This window comes from Neolamprologus brichardi, chromosome 20, assembly GCF_056152115.1.
Source record: "Neolamprologus brichardi isolate AB-2024 chromosome 20, ASM5615211v1, whole genome shotgun sequence".
Lineage (NCBI taxonomy): Eukaryota > Metazoa > Chordata > Actinopteri > Cichliformes > Cichlidae > Neolamprologus > Neolamprologus brichardi.
Window position 1 is genome coordinate 21581402 of NC_142123.1, and position 18717 is coordinate 21600118.

Consider the following 18717-nt stretch of genomic DNA (forward strand, 5'->3'; position numbering starts at 1 on the left):
TACAAATACCCCCAACTTCAAGTTTATTTAAAGTATCGGAAAGAACAGTTTTGTTAAATGTGTATTTATTCGTGGAGAGTGCCGGCATACACGCGGCTGTGTCAGTTTGTGTTGCATTTATCGCTTTGTGATTGAAATTGGGAGCAGACCTGCGCTCTTCCTGAGTTAATTAAAACGCCCCCCTGATTGGACGGGCAGATAATCCCGACGGGCCTCATGCTCCTACTAACTTGCGAGCAGGGCAGAGCGCCAGTCACAATCTGCCCAAGGCGAGGGAGGGCAAGAAAGACGCGCGAGAGGAAACCGACCGTACGAAAGGGACACGAGCGCTCCGGTCTCAACGAGCACAGTTAGAGAAGTGTTGTTGAACGTGGGCTATGCGCGCAACAAGGGGGGAGCGCAGTGTACAGAGGAGGTGAATGCATGTAGAAGCTTCAGATTCACAGCCTCCTTCTTGAAGAGTCACTGCACTGACAGAGGAAAGGAGTGAAGAAGGAGAGGAACTCCTTGGAAACAGCAACTCTTGGAGAGAACTACGCGAGAACACGCTACAGTTTCCAAAACAAAAGCTAGGATAAAGGATAAGGATAAAGGAAGCGCGGTAGACTTTTCCTGGTCAAAACCTGCTCTGGAAGAGAAAATGAATGTCAACGAAGAGAATCTGCTTAAGTCCATCAGCAACGACGCGCTCCTCGACCTGACGCAGCGCTACGGGCAGTCAGCCTTCGGGTTTGGCGCTGGCCATGGTGCTGGAAGCCCCGGCCGGTTCCCGCTTACACCTGCCACTGATTTCCTCTCCGGGCAGACCGCGAAGTCCAACGAGAGCGGCGGGGAACACACGAGCGACGACGAGGATGGCTTCGACTCGCTGGAGTCCCGGAAAAGGGGCTCGTCATTTGGGGACGACAAGCCCGGAGGGGCCCTCGCTAAGAAGAGCAAGGAGCAACGGTCCCTGCGGCTCAGCATCAACGCCCGCGAGAGAAGGAGGATGCACGACCTGAACGACGCGCTGGATGGCCTGCGCGCCGTTATTCCCTACGCCCACAGCCCCTCGGTGAGAAAACTCTCCAAAATAGCCACTCTCCTCCTGGCCAAGAACTACATCCTCATGCAGGCGCAGGCTCTGGAGGAGATGAGGCGGCTGGTGGCGTATCTGAACCAAGGACAGACCATAACTTCACCGATCCCCACCGCCCTGGCACCCTTTGGACAGGCTGCCGTATACCCCTTCTCGGGTTCCGCACTCGCCACCTGTGCCGAGAAGTGCACTACTTACTCTGGGGCACCGTCGAGTCTCTTCAAACACTGTAACGACAAGCCTTGATTTGCTTTAACTCTCTTTCCTGAACTTTTAGCCTACCTATACTGCACCCGTGTCGGTCTCTCACCCACCCTAGTTATTTTAAAACCATTCTGTGGAAAAAAAGAAGAAAAAAAAGAAACGATTTTAGTCTAATGCATAATCTTAAGATATGGTTAAGTGAGCATATTGCAATGTTTCATCCAGATTTAACTGACGCTACATAGAAACTGAACTGCTTAGGCCTTCTTATAGGATGACGTCCCTGTTACTTTGTCGCTTGTACTTTACAAACACTTACAGGCCATGTCCAAATTTGGGTAAATTTGAGAAAGCTTTTGTTATCAGCTCATTTGTAATCTATGCAACATTCAGTAACAACAACACGAAACGAGGAAACGGGACCCAATGCTACAACATTTAGATTTGAAATTAAGGCTTCCCCCGACTGACTATATTATGCTATGTGGGAGATAAAAAAACACAACCTTATGTGATTCTGACTGATATTTTCTGATACCATGTGTTGACAGGTTTGTTTTTATTTTACGTTACTGCACACCTTTCATGATTGTATTGTACAACTTAAAAAAATCACTTGCTTCAAGCCCGGTTATCTTAATGGTTATATGACTACAGCCTATCAACTGAAGAAGCGTTTTGGTTGTGTTGCAACATGGATTTCATATATTGTTTATATGTCTTTATAATTAAAACACATATCTATGCTCGGACTCGGTTTGCTTCATTTCAACAACAACGCCACAGCTTTAAAACAGTTTTACACGAGACACACCGCTGACATGATATTAAAACTTCAGGCAGTGTAAAAATACACACTTTACTTAATTTAAAATTTCAAAATTTTCAAATGCACTCTGTTTATATTTACGTTCCGGACACAATGCCGTGTTTTTTAGGAAACCCTGAAAAAACTGACACACTTTTAACGCATCTATTTTTCAAGGCAAACAAAGGGGAGAATAACGGTGCATTGTAGCCACAGACAAATTTTATATGTGAAAAAGAAAAAAAAACTATCACGCTGCTCAAATGATCTCTACTTCTTACCCTCTGAGTTGAACCCCCCACTCACCCCGCAAAAAATGAGTTGGCATTTTTCTGTGCTTGCATTTCAAGCCTTTGACATGAAGAGATGGGTCTAAACGAGCTCAGTGGGGCTGGTGGGGCCTGTTTGGCACGCAGTGGGGTCGGTGGCGCTGAAGGGAAGTACGCAAGAGCCGCCCGGGGCACCCAGGACCTGTCTCTGGTTATTTGGGTGATTGTATGCTTCCTTGGCGGGCTCTTAAAGCCTGGACGGCTATTAACACGATTTCTGCTCCTGTCTCTTTGGTAGACAATTCACTGAACGTTACAGGGCCAGCTCCCCGTTGCAGGTTGGGCACTGGATGAATTTAGAGCAAAGTATATACATATATAAAAAGAAAATATGCTTGGTATTTGTACTGGTCAGAGAGAAGTGATATTCACATTTCTGAAAACAAGCATTTGTCTTTGTTTTTGATCATCTCTAACTGTCTGATAGTATCTCTGTTTGGCACACTAATAACAAGTCCATGTTATCGCTAAGTGTACATATCAGTGCTTTATTATTTCTCTTTTTAGTTATATTAGTGTACATATGTTAATGTAAATAGTCCGATTTCCATTTGTGGTTTTGGGGTGTAAATAAAAACATCTAACATCACAAAATATATTTAACCTATTGATCTGGAAATTAACACTGAACAAAGATCCACACAGTAGTAGTGGATTAAACAACGCTTCCATTAGACTGATTACAATTGTAAACCGTTAGGTAAATGTGCTCTTTTTCAATCACCACCAGCCTGAAAAGTACTTTGATTTGTAAGAAAGAACTTAGAAAAAATGAGTAACACCAGAATAAATGTTGCCTTTAATCTCACAGGTGCTTTTCCTACACTGACATATTCACACTCATTTGTGTTCTTTCTACTTGCTCCGATGAATACATTAAACCAGACATTTGTTCTTGAGCAGTCTGGTAAATCTAGTCAGAGACTAAGTGATCCACCACAGTGTGTCTCTCTTACAATTTAGATACATGTCACAACAACAGCCCACCCATGGCATCTTAAATGGGACCTTTGATGACACATGCCTTGTCTGAGGCCCCGTGAGACAGTCAGGACAGCGGAGATGAAATGTGACAAATGCTGCCAATGATGTGAGGACTCTGGCCCTGCGCTTCATCAGTCCCTGTGCAGCCTAATAGCCATAAATGAGACTGTTGCTTTTTGTGTACCGATGGTTGGGTGGTCACTCTTCCTCCCTATAGGCCTCAGATGTCGAGCTAAAGAAATATATGTTATATTTTGGCACCTTATTTTCTTAATGGCCATCAGCGTGCATAGTGGTAGTGTGTTATTTGACATGTTGGCTATACATTAAGACAGATTTGTGGTCTTGCTGGTCACATGGTGGTGTTCCCCGATGCTTTAGCCAGTCAGCAGTGAATGAAGTGTGTTTTAAATAATCATTTATCTTCATTTTTCTGTATAACGAGGGCAATTTTGTGTGTTTTACAATTTTTGTAAATGTAAATCAGAATCTGAAGATGTGGGAAGTGGCAAACATTCCTTTTTCTTGTTGTGTAACATGTTGACTGTTCATTTAATTTGCTGATAAAGGGACTCAAATTAAATAACTGTTCTTAATTATCCATGTAATAAATTTATAATTACATGGATAATTCACGTGACTTAAAGTAAGTGTCTAATGCAATATCAAAAAGTACAATTTGGTGTTTAAAAATATTAAAATTGAGAGAAATGTACATCTCTTTTTTCATAACATACAGTAAAAAAAAGAAGACGAAAAGAAGAAAGAATAAAACAAACACATGTAAAGAATTTTTATCCATACAACTACAATTATACAAACCCATTGATTTTGGATGCAACATAGAAAATAGATAGATTTCTGGATATGCTCCGGGCAAGGTTAAAAACAAAATCGGCCACATGTTTCTGAAGGCTACAATTATAAAAGCAAGATTTAAAGTCATCATTTAAAACTATGAATGAAGTACAGTGAAAGACAGTTATGTGTACTTATATTCCTCATCTGGACCTGTCTGATCTGTTCTACCATGACAGATTGTGGAGTCACCTCACACACAGAATTTAAAAATAGTCATATTAACCTGCGTCATCACTGTCCTCTCCTCACAAAAACACATTTTCAAACAGGTAGTGGGAGTACTGCAGTTGAACGTAGATTCATCTCTAAATATTATATGATAATAATGATATAATCCAGGTATTTCACAGTGTTGAAAGAAAATATTTTACTATAAATGCATTGTAGTATTGTATAGCATATATTAAGATTGCAAACTATTATTGCTGCCTTTTCTCACCTATTTTCTCCTGTTGACACTGTATTTATTCGGAGAAATCCTCAGTGTTTTACTACTCTCACAGCCCAGTGTGGTGCAGGAGTACGGACAGACTGTGTGATGTCTGTAAACATTTGTGTTTGCTCTCGGTGGGATAGAAAGGGAGTGATTTCATTACCATGGCTCAGAGCTTTGAGGTATGTTTGTGTGCTTTTCTCCAACCCGATGGTATAGTACTAAAACCATATGCCCTTAAGTGCGTACCTCTGCCTAATGCATCTGACAGCGCTGTTTTCTCTAATTAAGTTCTCTCCATGTGCAAGCTCATGTGTCTGATGCACATTGTAGCACTCCGTTTCACACACACATAGCCCAACACACAAACTGTACTTACAACAGGGGCCTTGAAGGAAAATGAACACCCTTCGACTCCGATTAAGCTTACTGCGGGGGGACCAAAGGGTTTATTAAACATTAGAGATTTTTTTGTCTTCATTAAAATGCGCTCACAGAAGCATAGTTGAGGCTTTGTATGCGAAGTGGCATTGAAGGCTTGTTTTTATGCAGGTTCCTGAGAGGGGGAAGGGGCGAAGATGTGAGATAGAGAATAGACCTAGGCAAGTGGATGTGTGCGCGGGGGGTTCATCAGTGTGTGGAGTAAAAAAGAGGGCACAGCACGTGGAGGGAGAGATGAGGTGCTGAGGAGATGAGAATGCCAGAGGTTGCACTGTAAGGATGCCCCACATTCACCCACCCAGCCACCCGTGGACCTCCAACTTCTCTGCTTCACTATGACATCACACTTTGTCGTCCCTCCCAGCCCCGCCTTGTCGGAAGCGATAAGCGGGTGAGTCAGTTGGTTCCGAGGAGCCATGTGATTTGGGGCGACGTTCCTACAAGTGCAGCGGGGACGGGCCAGGGCCCTTCATTCGTTAATCAGATGTCTAAAGGGGGGTTGGAGAGGGGATGTCTGTTTGTATGTGTCTGTGTTTTTGTGCATCGTGTGAATGTGTGTGCGCGGATGCCCGTGTTTTGTGCTCATATGGCTGAAAACCCTTGAAACATGGCAGCCATGCAAAGCGTTTTGCCTATCGCCACAAGGCACCTGACACGACGCATGGTAGACCCAGACAGTGTGGCAGGGGCCAAATTGGGCCTGGTAGGGGGGAGAGGAGCTGGGATAGGCAGCACTTGATGACAACAGTCTGAGCCATTGTTGAAAATGATATCCTAGGCCACAATTACCCTCGTTTTTTGTAGATCCCAGGACATTTTGATTCTCAAAGGCTCATTTTTCTTTCAAGACCTCTTTTGCACTTTGCTAAAGCTTTTCTTGCCCCTACATTCTCCTGCTAACTTGCCTCTGTTTCTCCTCCTCCTGCAGTCCCTCCCCCTTTTTCTATCCCTGTGCTCATCACACTCTTTCTCCTTTAGCTTGTTGTCTTGACAGAGGATATGAGCTGACAAACGGGGGCATCCGTTATTGTAGCATGGCCTAATCTCTGTAATGGTCCCAGACATACATAACTGGTGGTGGGCAAACACTAGACATACACAGACACATAGACACGCAAACACACCTCAACTTACTAGACAAATGTACATGAATGCCCTGGAGTCAGCAATCAGCAAACCCTCGTCCCAAAGACTTACCCTAACTTTAAACACTTCTTTCCTAGCACTAACCAGTACTCCAACTTTAAACCACATCTCAGCCATTGAATTTTAAGAATTATCGACAAGGCACGTAATGCAGAAGTAAAATATTACACCCATCTACACGCACACACACACACTTTCACACACAGGCCCCAGCACCCCTCTCGCTGCTCAGTACCAGCTGAGGAGCACCATGGTTTTGTGGGGAGCAGGGGGAGCTCGTTATCCTCATTAATTAATGACAAAAGCGATGTAATTGGCCATCCATAATCCACCATGCGGAGACGGTGTGACAGGCAGGGCCGGGACCATCCTCTACAGCGAGTGCTACTCGTAAACACACACACCGAGGGTAAATGAAGACACATTTCATCCTGTTTTTGTGCGTCAGTATTTATGTGTGGCTTCTGATGCACATTAACTGAAAGACATGCAAAGTGATACCAAAGGTTGCGAGAAGAGGGAAGCGTGACCCTGCGTGTTCCCACAGTTTCGGTGTCATTTTACACAAATGAAGAACATTTCAAAGTGTGTCACTTGGTTTTTAATTCTCATCTTATTGTACTGTTTAAGGCTCCACTGGGCCCAGGCTGGAGCACCACACTGCAACATGCTGTAACCCCCCCACTCAGGATGAAAAGACAAGATTAATGGCACTTCCTGTCGCTGACGATCTTGCACTAGCCTAATTAAAACCACTGGAACATGCGCGTAGCCAAGGATCAGTGGCTTTTAATGAGGAGCTTGTAGGCTGATTTGGGCCTCATTTTCTGCTTAATAAGGCCGGTTTAAAAAGTAATTTTGGAGGGATGTGACTCCTTTAAACCTGCTCATTATCAATGATAGCGCTTCACTTAAGTACTTCAGGAAACGCTGTGTTTAATTAATATTGTGTCGCGCACGTGGATTAGCTGACAGGCTGGAATGGTGGAGTGCAAGCAAGTGAGCAAGGGAGCTGGAATTGATGAAGAACTTTCAAGGGCACTGATTTCATTAAGCAGCTTCATTACAGCCCAAATAACTCTTCATGTCATTTCAGTGCTCCAGTCACTCTTACTGTGCACATACACACACATACACACACTCACACACACACACACAATAATCCTTTGCCGAACAAGGAAGGCGCAGCAACAACTTTTACATGTTAAGTGAAAAGAAAGACAATGACAGTTTTGCTTCAGGTGATCTTGATGACACCCATTCTCAACCTGACAGTGTTTTTCTATTCTTTCTTTGTGCAGTGCTGCCAAACAGAATTAGCAACACTGCATTTTACCATGTTATGTGTTTTGTTTTGTTTTTTTCATTTTCTCCTCTTCCCACAGCTTTTTCTTTGAAAGCTCATAAACATTAAGGTCAAGCAGTTTAAGGGCTTGTGAGTGCTGTCACAACTTTCATTGTGCATTTCTAACCCACCCACAATACAGAGGCTACACAAAAGCTCTTACAGCCTCTTTATCCCATTGTGTTAATCTTCTTAGCCCCCTGACTTCACTGTTCAATATGTATAGAGCAGAAAAGAGCTGGACTTGAGGGGCTTTGAGTGTCATGCAGCTCAGCCTCGGGGATTTTCTTCACTCTAGGACCAATAACCACAAACAATCAGTCGGAGGACCCTGCTCTGTTACAGTAGGCTGTTAAACTGAGACAAGTGTACATCAGTCATTCTAGATTACAGCAGCTGATGCTATTCATTTTGTTTCATTTGATGAGTAAAATTTGTTTTGGTGTGGGCAATGTGTGAAAATGTGCTTAGACAAAAAGACCCTGAGTGACTTAGCGCAGTGGTTCTCAGTGATTTTCTGGCATGCCCCCCTCACTTCTCAGTTCACTTCTCACAACCCACAATTTTTGTCAATGATTAACAATAACAAAAGATCCAAGCTAGCTTCCAGTTGCATAAATCTCAATCTGATCGCATTAGCAAACTTCTTTTGTTTAAAAAGGTAATTCATTCATATTTTTCCGCCAATCATCCATGCCCTTCATGCAGTGGCTTCGTGTCCTGCCAGTGTGGCCATCCCACAGTTTGAGAATCATGTAGTTTGTGATTTCAGGAGGGAAATAAACTCGCCAGCATCAAAGGAGTGACAACACCAACATCAAATGTTCAAAATTTCATAGCAATCACAAGCTGTTGAAATAGACCAAAGTCGTGGCCTAACTGACACAGTTAGAAATACTTCACTCATCACAGCTGAAAATCGCAAATGTGTAAAATCCTCAAAGCTAACTGAAAAAGTGAACCCAAAATTATGTTTCCCTAATTAACCCTTTTATTGGAGATATAGTAAATAACTTCTGTTTCTTTAAGCTGCATGACAAAGAAAAAGAAACTGTTTATGACTCATTCTGGGGCAAGGAGAGAGAACTTCAGCGAAAAAAACAAGCTTTACATTCTGGGGAAGAGAAAAATTGGAAAAGAGACATGCTCGGTTTAATCTCCAGAATGGGAAACTGCTTACATTATTTTTCGCCATGCCTTGTTGATAGTATTCACACTGTACAACATCCTATCAGGTGATATCACAGTCTTTGAGGGATTAGCGGGAATAAGAGGGCTTTTATTCTGTTTTGTGGAAGGGATAATTCCTCTGAAATTTTCGAACATTTTATTACTAATATGAAAATGGATTGAAGAGTATTTGTTTATTTTGTCCATGCTTAGGTTTCTCTGGGACAGTGTAGTGGACAAGCAGGGTGATTTTAGTGATTGACAGTGAGAGGAACAAACAAACAGACAGATGCTTTATTCTCAGAGAGGCTGGGTTTTAGCATCACTGTTATGCAATAAAGCCTCTCTCTTTCTCTCTTAGTAAGAAACAGGGGTTTTCAAGGCTTTTGATTTTTGCCACCCTCTTGATGTAGCATCTTGAGCTACATAACCAAGTTAGCTTCTGGCTGCTAATGCTAATCCCACAGTGGTTAATACAGGAGCTCTAGATAAGCCATGGCCCCACTCTATTGTTATTCCCTTTTCATACAATACAAATAAGAGGATAATAATGCCAGATATGATCCCCGGAGACTGCTATTGTTTTTGATTCTGAGTCAAACAGCAGAAAAACACCTCTTGTTTGTTTCTCCAGTATCCCTTGTTGTTTTTGTTTTGCTATGGTGAATATCTGGAAGGAGATGAAATCATATGTGAGACCTACTAAGCACAGCACTGAAAACATCATCTTGTTAAAAGACAATATTGTTCTCAGCTAATGAATCAATCAACTTATCTAACTGCCAAGCTCATGTATATAAATCATTCATTATCAATGCTCTGGTAACCTTCCGGTGTTATCTCGGAGGTCCAATTGTCATCCCTCAGGTCTCCTGTCTCAAGGTTGATCTGCACAGAGGATGGACAAGAGACAGCTGCCCATCAGTCTCCTGCTACAGCAGGTCATTAGAGCACAGCCTGTGTTTGTGTCTATGTGTTTGTCATTTACAGGTTTAATTAGACAGTGCTGTTAATGGAGGAGATGACTTTGGGGCCGTGGATGAATGACACTCCCTCATCTCAGGCTGCAGGGCTACAATATGTTTTGCTAAGAGTAGAGGAGGGGAGCTCAAGACGGAGAAATGTGTTAGAGGAGTGGCGATAAAGCAGAAGGAAGGAGGGACGAGTGGGTCATATTGATATTATTTATGAATGGATGACTCTGTGTGTGTGAGTATGTGTGTGTGTGTTTGGTAATGGAGCCCCATACTGTATCACCGTTGGTCCAGGTCACCTGCCGTTCACTCTGTTGTGTTAAGGATTATCCCAGGAAGTGAAGTGGAGCAACAATAATGTGAAGTGTGCCTCTTACTGTAAGCTCGCCCAGGAGTTGCTGACACACACACACACACACACACACGCTCACACGCACACACATTTTCTGGTTAGGACAGCCCTCCCCCTCTCACAAACACACAAAATTACATAGTTCATCTGCAACCCATAATGGTGATTTGAATGTTCCATGTTAGGAGGCATTACATGATTTAGACTGTTACCCGCAAATCATGTATACACAGTATTACTGGAGATCAATATTTTTTAAATCTAATACATATAAAACTATCTACATATAAAATATACAAATAAAGACAAGGTTAAGACACTCTATAATACAGTATGGACTTAAAAAAGTACAGGATAATAAAGATATCAAGATTTTATTTTCTGCAAAATTAGCATGAACTTGAGTTGGATGTTGTAAAGACGGTTCTTTTCACCAAGGAACAGAATTATGCCATCATCCACTTTAGTTAGTCTGGTGCTTCATACTTAATTTGTGTTGTTTACTTAACAGTAAATTCCTTTCACCAATTACTGAACTTCCTGTGTTTTTTATGTTAGTGAAGAAAATGTCCTTCACTAACATCACCCTGGACTTCATGTTGACAACTGTCCATGAAGCTGCTTACCAATCAACAGTCTAAATATATTTGAGCCACGAAAATGGGATCTTTATTCCTAAATTATTTACACAATACATTTGTTAAAGACATTGAATTAAAGCTTGATGTCTGCAATTCAAGTATTTATTGCATCACAAATCCTTTGTGCTGGTGGCAAAAATTTGAAAACTGCATAATTTTCAAAATACTCACAGAACTGAGAATATCCTACAGTATAATTCATTTAACGTATGAATAAATAAAGAGATAAATAAATAAGCAGATTAATTGAGCCAAATCTTTGTACCCAGTGGTTTATTTCATATTTTGCCATTTCATAAGAGTCATAATCCAAAATCCCGCAGCACATTTGGAATATGTCCATACAGGTGACTCTGTGTTGAATCACATTAAAAACATGTTTTTGCTTCAAACAAACTGCACGAGAATAAATTAATTTATTACTACTAAGAATGAAAACAATAAATATCACCAATCCAATGCTATCAGTTAGAATGTATCTTCTGTTAATACTGCAGACAGTAAAACCCTATTTTTTTTTATTTAAAAAAATCAGGAAATAACACGGGATACATTAATCTTATCTTCCTCTTTTATGCACACACACACACACAAAGAGTGAGACAGAGAGCAAGACAGAGAGAGAGAGGGCGAGATAAAAAGTCCTGTTTCCTTCACTTCAGAGGACAGGACAGTACACTGATTTAATTCATTCACTTGTCATCACCACAGAAGACTTAACCTACACAGGGTAACGAGGTCCTCACATTGACTTAATAAACATGTACGTCCTCACAGAGCCAGTAATACGAGTACACACACACACACACACACACACACACACACACACACACACACACACACACACACACACACACACATTTCTGATCTTCCTCATAAGGTGAACATGGGATTTCTGGTAATGTCCCAGCTCCATTTTCATTTTAATCACGACAATGGGATCAGACAAGCTAGTGGGACGGGCTTGGCCTGGCTTGGTTGATTGTTCTGATTGAGTTTTCTTTGTTTGGCAGATATGTAATGCAGCCTGCTTAAGAGGATTTGATAAGGGGAAGGAGGTTATTGTGTGATTTAATCATGTTCACTGAGGTGAACCTGCACTTATCTACTTCCTGACAGGCAGAAAGTGGTCTTAATATTTCAGCACAGACAGGGACAAGTTTGTTGGTATTATCAACATTCTGCCGCTATGCTACAGCGTGCAGCAGTGCATAGTTTATGATAGGATCTTTCAGCCATTTTTCATATGGTTGTACATTACTTTAGGACAGCGTTCCTGATTGTGTAGGATTAGAGGTAGGTGACAGAAATAAAACAAAAGGGATGGATATTGATATAGGTTCAAAAGTATTTAAAATTGTAGGTTAGCAATATTCTATCATTTTCAGAGAAGAGACAAAATAAAACTTATTTGATGCCCCAACCCTGTCTGACACAACAAGCCTGTTCATTACAGACAAAGATCTAAATAAATAAGCAAATAAATTTCCTGAAATACCTGGAAACTCTATTTTTAGGAAATGTTAATTAAACAGAAGTAAATGGTACCTTTGTGTGAAATTATCTTCAGCTGTGTATGTGATGTTTAACTGAACATTTACACACCCAGTGCATGTCCTACTGCTGTAAATATAATCTACCATACTCTCTTTCATCATCACCCAGTGTGGTTATGCAGTTCACTCTTAATTTCTTTTGATAATAATGCACGTTTATGACCTAGGCTGGGGTGACACAAGCAATACTTGTCAAGTCAGTACTTATTGTGTTGACAGTAAGGAATAAAAAAAAAAAAAATCACTTTATGCTTTAAAGTTTTGCCAAAAGAAAAAAAAAGTTGAAAATGTACGTGTAGGAATTTAGAAGACTGAAGGTCTGTTTGGTTTATGTTTTGTGTTTTTGGGGGGTGGGGGCATCTTTAACATTTGACACAGCAAAGATGGATTACTTAGCAATCCCTAGACACATAATAGACAGATTATGGTTAAGTAAATGCTATGAGGATAAACTATGTCATGAACAATGTGCAAAAGATTAAAAGAAATGCAAAGAGTTAGTGTGTCACAAAGGATTTTTGAGGTAACTGGACTCATACATTCCTACATATTTTCTTATTAAACTGCTTTTTGTGCAAGCTAAATTCAAATCCAGGGTAATTTATATATAAAATAAACATGTTTTAGTTTCTAGTCATACCTGTCAGATTCACATAAATTTCAAGTGTACATCAATATCAATGTGTTCATATAAAATCAGTGCTCTTAATATATCCATAGGGGTCCCCTGATATCTAAATGGTGTTCCCGTCTGCCACTGGGAGGATTAAAAAGGCTAAAATGGGGGGTGATCTTCTCCTCCTGATGTTCACTCTCCCTCTTACATTTTCACCCTGTGCTCTTCATTACTATCTGCTAAAATAATCACCTGAGGATTTTTTTTTTTTTTTTTTTTTTACCAAAAGGCAGATTGAACTACACTAACTAATGTCTCTGCAGTATTACAAATGTAAAGACTTAAAATACAAGGCTGTCTGCTACTGTACTGCATGTGTGTGGGAGACAGAGGGGCAGAGAGATAGATAAGCCGAGCATTAGCTTTGCTCAGTTAGTGGGGTTTCCTCCATCAGCAGCAGTATTATTTACATGAGTCCCAGCAGGGTGCCTGCTCCTGATCCAACATTTTACTTGGTTAGTCTGTTGATATTTGACATGACAGTTTAATCTAGATTGAGAGAAACACGATACAGCATGCAAATTCCTATATTTTTACTTTACTATGAATGACATAGATGTATCTTTTTTCAAACAAAATTATTGCAGGAGAGATCACCCAGTGCGTTTGGATTTCCTGGATATAAGCATTACAATATTAATATACATTTTTTAACAGTGTACACTTAATTACTTGATCCTCTTATGGCTTCTCCAAATCTCTGATAAACAAGGCCGTGTGAAAATATAGAGCATGTGTATGAGAAAATGATATGACCTAATGCAAAGAAATTGCCACACCCAAAAACACTGCGACACCATGACCTCAACAAACATTACCATTCAGCCCCTCCTTTCACCTCCTGCCACCCCCCTCACAAACACTCAGACAGGCCCATCTCATTATAACCTAATCATGATTTACAATATGTAGGTGCACACGCACATTATTTATTAAAGCATCTTGAAACTCGGATATTATCCTGATTTCCTTTCCTTTCCTTTATAAAATCTTTATTCTGAGTACATGCTTTAATTGTGTTTTTGTTTTTTCCCCCTAATCTGGCACTTTTTTTTGTTATATTCTGCATTTATGCAAAAATATTTTAAGCTTCCTCTAAAATGTCTCCACCGTCTCCTGTCTCACATCATTTTTAGGCCTATACTTGCACAGAGGCTTTGTGGCTGACTTGCTGGCTGGTTGAGTGTGACTGGCTGGCTTAGCGTCAGCTGTTGGCCCAGCCAGGCTCAACTCAGATTGCTCCAGATTAGGAGATGGGGCACTCTGAGAGCAACTATGATCCATATTAAAGCTGCATAAAATGAAAATTGCAAAGATTTAGAGGCGGATCATAGGCCACAGAGAATTTAATCACAACCTGGCAGTGTCTCTGTGTGCTTGTGTGTGCGTGCGTGTGCAACTCTGCATAATACAGAGTGCACAGTGACATGAGGATTATTGATGTAGGCTGTATTTACTTATCAACCCAGTGTTTAAAGATGTATCACAAATGTTTTATCTGTGCTGCATTTTTTTCTCCTGTAAAGGCTCCCCGTGAGCATGGTGATGATGCATGAAAAGTGCAAGGCTTCTATGATTTAAACTTTGGACACAAATATAGTGCGTTCATGGACCAAAGAGAAAAAGCTAAGTCTTGTATTTGTTCTGTGTTGGTGTGTGAGTGGGCGAGAGAGTGTGTGTGTGCTTGAGCACAGCCGGGGATGATTCTGTTCCGGTGTCCTCAACACTTGTAATCTCCCTAAAGCTTTAAATACTGTATTCAAATTGTAGTCTGGTAATAGATAGCTGCACAAAGGTCCTAAATTTAGCCATGATATTTACCTGTATTGTGTAATATTTTCTCTTATCTGCCTACCATTTAAAACTAAAATTAAATATTTCAGTTACTTTCATACTATTCGTATGAAGTCATCACATAACATAAGATATTGTGAACAATACATATTAAATCCACAGTCCTTTGAGTCATTCAGAAGTCTGCCTGGTGTATCTGGACTAGTGGAAACATACAAATAACCTTTTTGGTTATTTTTTTGTTGTTTGAGTATCGTTATTATGTGCTGCTTGCATTTCAGAATTAAACATTATACAACAGATGGCTATCCAGATTCAAACAGACAAAACATTAAATCTGTTCAGAAGCCTAAAATGTTAAGCGATAGCTCTGATTCAGACAGCCCATAACCGTAGAAAACACTTTCAGATTTGGTTCATCAGCCAGCTGCATTTTCAACATTTTTGGGAAAGATTATATAACAAGTGCAATTCTGCACAAATATTTTATTTACTTTAAAACTAGCAGCCAATGTCACTGCTGTTGCTTACATATAATTTTATGCACTTTTTATGGATCTTGTTGTTACTCCAGCAAATGTTCTGTAAACCCATTTTACTCCTGTATATACATGCATGTATACATTGTTTTCAGCTTGGACAGTGTTAGTAATAAAACAACAAAAAAAGTATTTTGTTTCCTTTACAGTTTTCTATTTTTTGCAAGTGTGCTTTTTTTGCATGTTTGCTTGCAACCACAGGCTAGATGCGCTGAGGAAACCTGACAGAATTTGTAATTTGCGCCCTATTTGTGCTCACCTGTATTTGTGTCTCTGCTGTAGCTCAACACATATGATGTTACCTATATGAACATTTTTCAGACTCTCTCCTTATATCACTTTCATTGTTTCTTTCTTCATGTTAGCACAGGTTTTTGTTGTTCGTATCTCCTCTGCTAGCTGTTTCATCCTCTCTTTCTTCCTCCCTCCTTTTTCCTCCATCCCATATTTCCAAATCCCTCTCCAAGAGCACATTGTGTGTGTGTGTGTGTGTGTGTGTGTGTGTGTGTGTGTGTGTCTGCATGATTGTCATACACACAAATGTGCACACACACATGCACAGAACGCAGACTTAGATCGAGCAGATGGTGACCGTATTCATTTTTTCCCCGACTAACATTAACCATTCATTATAGACAGCAGACTAAGCCAATCCCACATCCGCCCCCATGCAACACGTACACACACATCCACACACGCACACACATAATGTCCAATAATTTTGCCATTAGCTCAGTGATGGTCCCAAAATCTTGCATGCCCCTCCGTCAGTGTTGATACTCTCTCCTTCCAGACGGTCCCAGTTCTGCTCTGACTCAATCTGTTGACATTTCTGATTCCGTCTCTGTGACTCAAATTTCTTCTCCTTCACTTCAGCAACCCACAACAGGAATGAGGAGCATCTGACGATTCCCTCTGCCTCCCTTTCTATCCAATCCATCTATTTTTTTTTCTTTGTTCTTTCCACTTTCACTGTCTGGCTTCTTCTGGCAAGTTCCCCACAAGTAGGAGACACAATCACACAGTCACTCTGCTTCCTTCCTTTGTTTCTCTTTCTGCCTCATTTACATCCTCTCTTCTCTTCTATCTCTCTGAAATTAAATAGAACGAAACTAAAACCTGTTAGGCAGTAAATCAGGTTTAATCTGTGGCTTGAAGAAAAGATGAACATTAATCCACATCTGTCCAAACAAATGTTTACCGCTTATATTTCAGACGTGATTAGGTTCCGCTGTTAATCTGCATGCTCACGGTTATGTACAGTACACGCATGGCTGCAAAAGAAAAAAAAAAAGGAAGAAATAGGTAGGAGTGCTATTATTTGCATACACAGTTTAGCTTAAAGACATGCACATTTGCTTCTGTGCATCCCTCCCCCTGTAGAGAAAGCCATCTGAGGAGATTTTGGCCTTTTGCTGCTTTGTGCAGTCAAAAGGCTGCAGAGGCAGAGAACTCTCACTCTCACACACTTAAACTAATGAGAGTTGTAGCTGCACCCAGAGAGCAGAGTGAGTTAGTGTTCCTCAGCCACCCGTTGGACATCAATTGCCCTGAAAGGCCTGAAGGCTTGAAGGCTTTACTCAGTTCCCTTTTCTAAACCACACCCATCACTGCCCTTTGGACACAGACCTGCCCACACGGACAGTCGAGGTATTTTTCTTCAGTAGTCTAACTCTTTTGTGGTCTATACCAGAAAGGGGTGCATCATCACAGCGAGCTCCTCTGGAAAAGTAGGTATAAAGACAGATGACTCAGCTCTGAGCTCTGATTCCACACAAGCAGTTGGTACAACAACACAAAGTTTAAAGGTGCCCTGTGGAGATTTTGACTACCATGGTATTCTGTTTTATGGAGGGGATCCCTATTGTTGCTTATACAGTGCATACAGGCCAGCATTTGACTGACGCAAACTATTGCTTCTCATTTCAGCAATCCTGCTGATATTTGACAGTGACACACAAAGAGTGCACTGCACCTATGAAATGGGAATTTTAAAACAAACAAACAACAACAACAACAACAACAACAACAGGATTTTATTAGGAAGAAAATACATTTAGCATCTTTTAAGCATCTTTTTAGTGCTTGATGATACACACAATAGAACTCACTTTAGCATTGTACTGAAACTGTACACATATTGTGTGTACTTTCATTAATCAACAAAATCACATGACTTTAAAGGAGCAAAACAGAGTTCACGGTGACAGTTTATGATATTACTTGTACAGTAGTTGTATTAAATTGTATAAACTGCACTTAAACTTACTATATTTGTGTAAAAAATACTCCTGTTTGCAACATGAAATGCAGTGGAAAACTTAAATATTTGCTTATTTGTTCTGATTGCTTTATCGGACATTATTTTGATGTATGTCACAAAGGCCACGAGTCCTTTATATTGCACGGTTTAACTGTGATTCCTTTTCATTCTTCAGTTGGATTTTTTCCATGTTGGTGGTTAACCTGAGTGAAGCAGTGCAAGTGTCTGCCTGCGTAACGCAGGTGTGTCAAAATACATTTGATTGTCCGGTGCAATTTATTTTGTCTGCTCTGTCCATATTCCTTGCAAATAGGACCCATCCCCCCAAAAAACACACCGCAAAACACGTTGACAACACTCCTCTCCCTCCTTTTGTCTCCTCTCCGTCCAGCTCCTTTTCTGTCAGTCAGTCGGCTGCCCTAAAACTGTCCTAAATGACTTAATCTACAGGGCAATAGTACTCCAGAGAGCCTGGTGAGTGAGGACAGTCTCTGTGTGCTGTAAGGGGATTGCTGTAATTACTGGGATCTGTGCACCGTATTTATCTTTTCAAGGGATGGGTGATCCTGCCATAAAAAGCCCAACATTTGGCAGTTAACTAATGCACACCATTAGATTGATTGTGCTGGATTTGTGTCTGTGTCTGTGTGTCCCATATTTTCCTACTGCTGCCATGGTCTGTGATGTGTGTTAAATAATGCTTGGTTGTTCTCTGTAATCCTGATTAAATGAGGGTTAATGTGTGTCTGTTAAACTTTTTCACAGATCCCCCAACCGTGACCTTCTACAGCTAAATAGTTTGCATAAATGGCTTATGAGATATAATTAGATAGACGGAGACACAGGCAGACAAGGAAGAGGTACAAGGATCAGGTAATACCACAGGCTATGTCTGTTTTTCTGCCATGATGTCCACTATTCCATTTCAAAAAATAAATAAAAACCATTGTCTGATATGCTCCTTCCTTGAACATAAACCTCAGCAGCTTTCAAAATCTGACATTAGGAGTAAAATAAAAGAGAGAAAATAATGAAAGAAAATGAAATTATCACTCTTCTTGGATGTGGCAGAGAAACAAACAGATTGACCACGCTCCTCTTTCCAAAATCCTCCCCCGTGCAA

At 40.7% G+C, this 18717-nt stretch overlaps 1 protein-coding gene across 1 annotated transcript; it reads left to right on the forward strand.

Moving 5' to 3' along the window:
• The first annotated feature begins 269 nt into the window (after nt 1-269).
• On the forward strand, nt 270-2034 carry bhlhe23 (basic helix-loop-helix family, member e23). The gene has a single exon (XM_006796351.3). The coding sequence runs from the start codon at nt 641-643 to the stop codon at nt 1322-1324; it is 684 nt and encodes a 227-aa protein (XP_006796414.1). The 5' UTR covers nt 270-640; the 3' UTR covers nt 1325-2034.
• The last annotated feature ends 16683 nt before the right edge of the window (nt 2035-18717 follow it).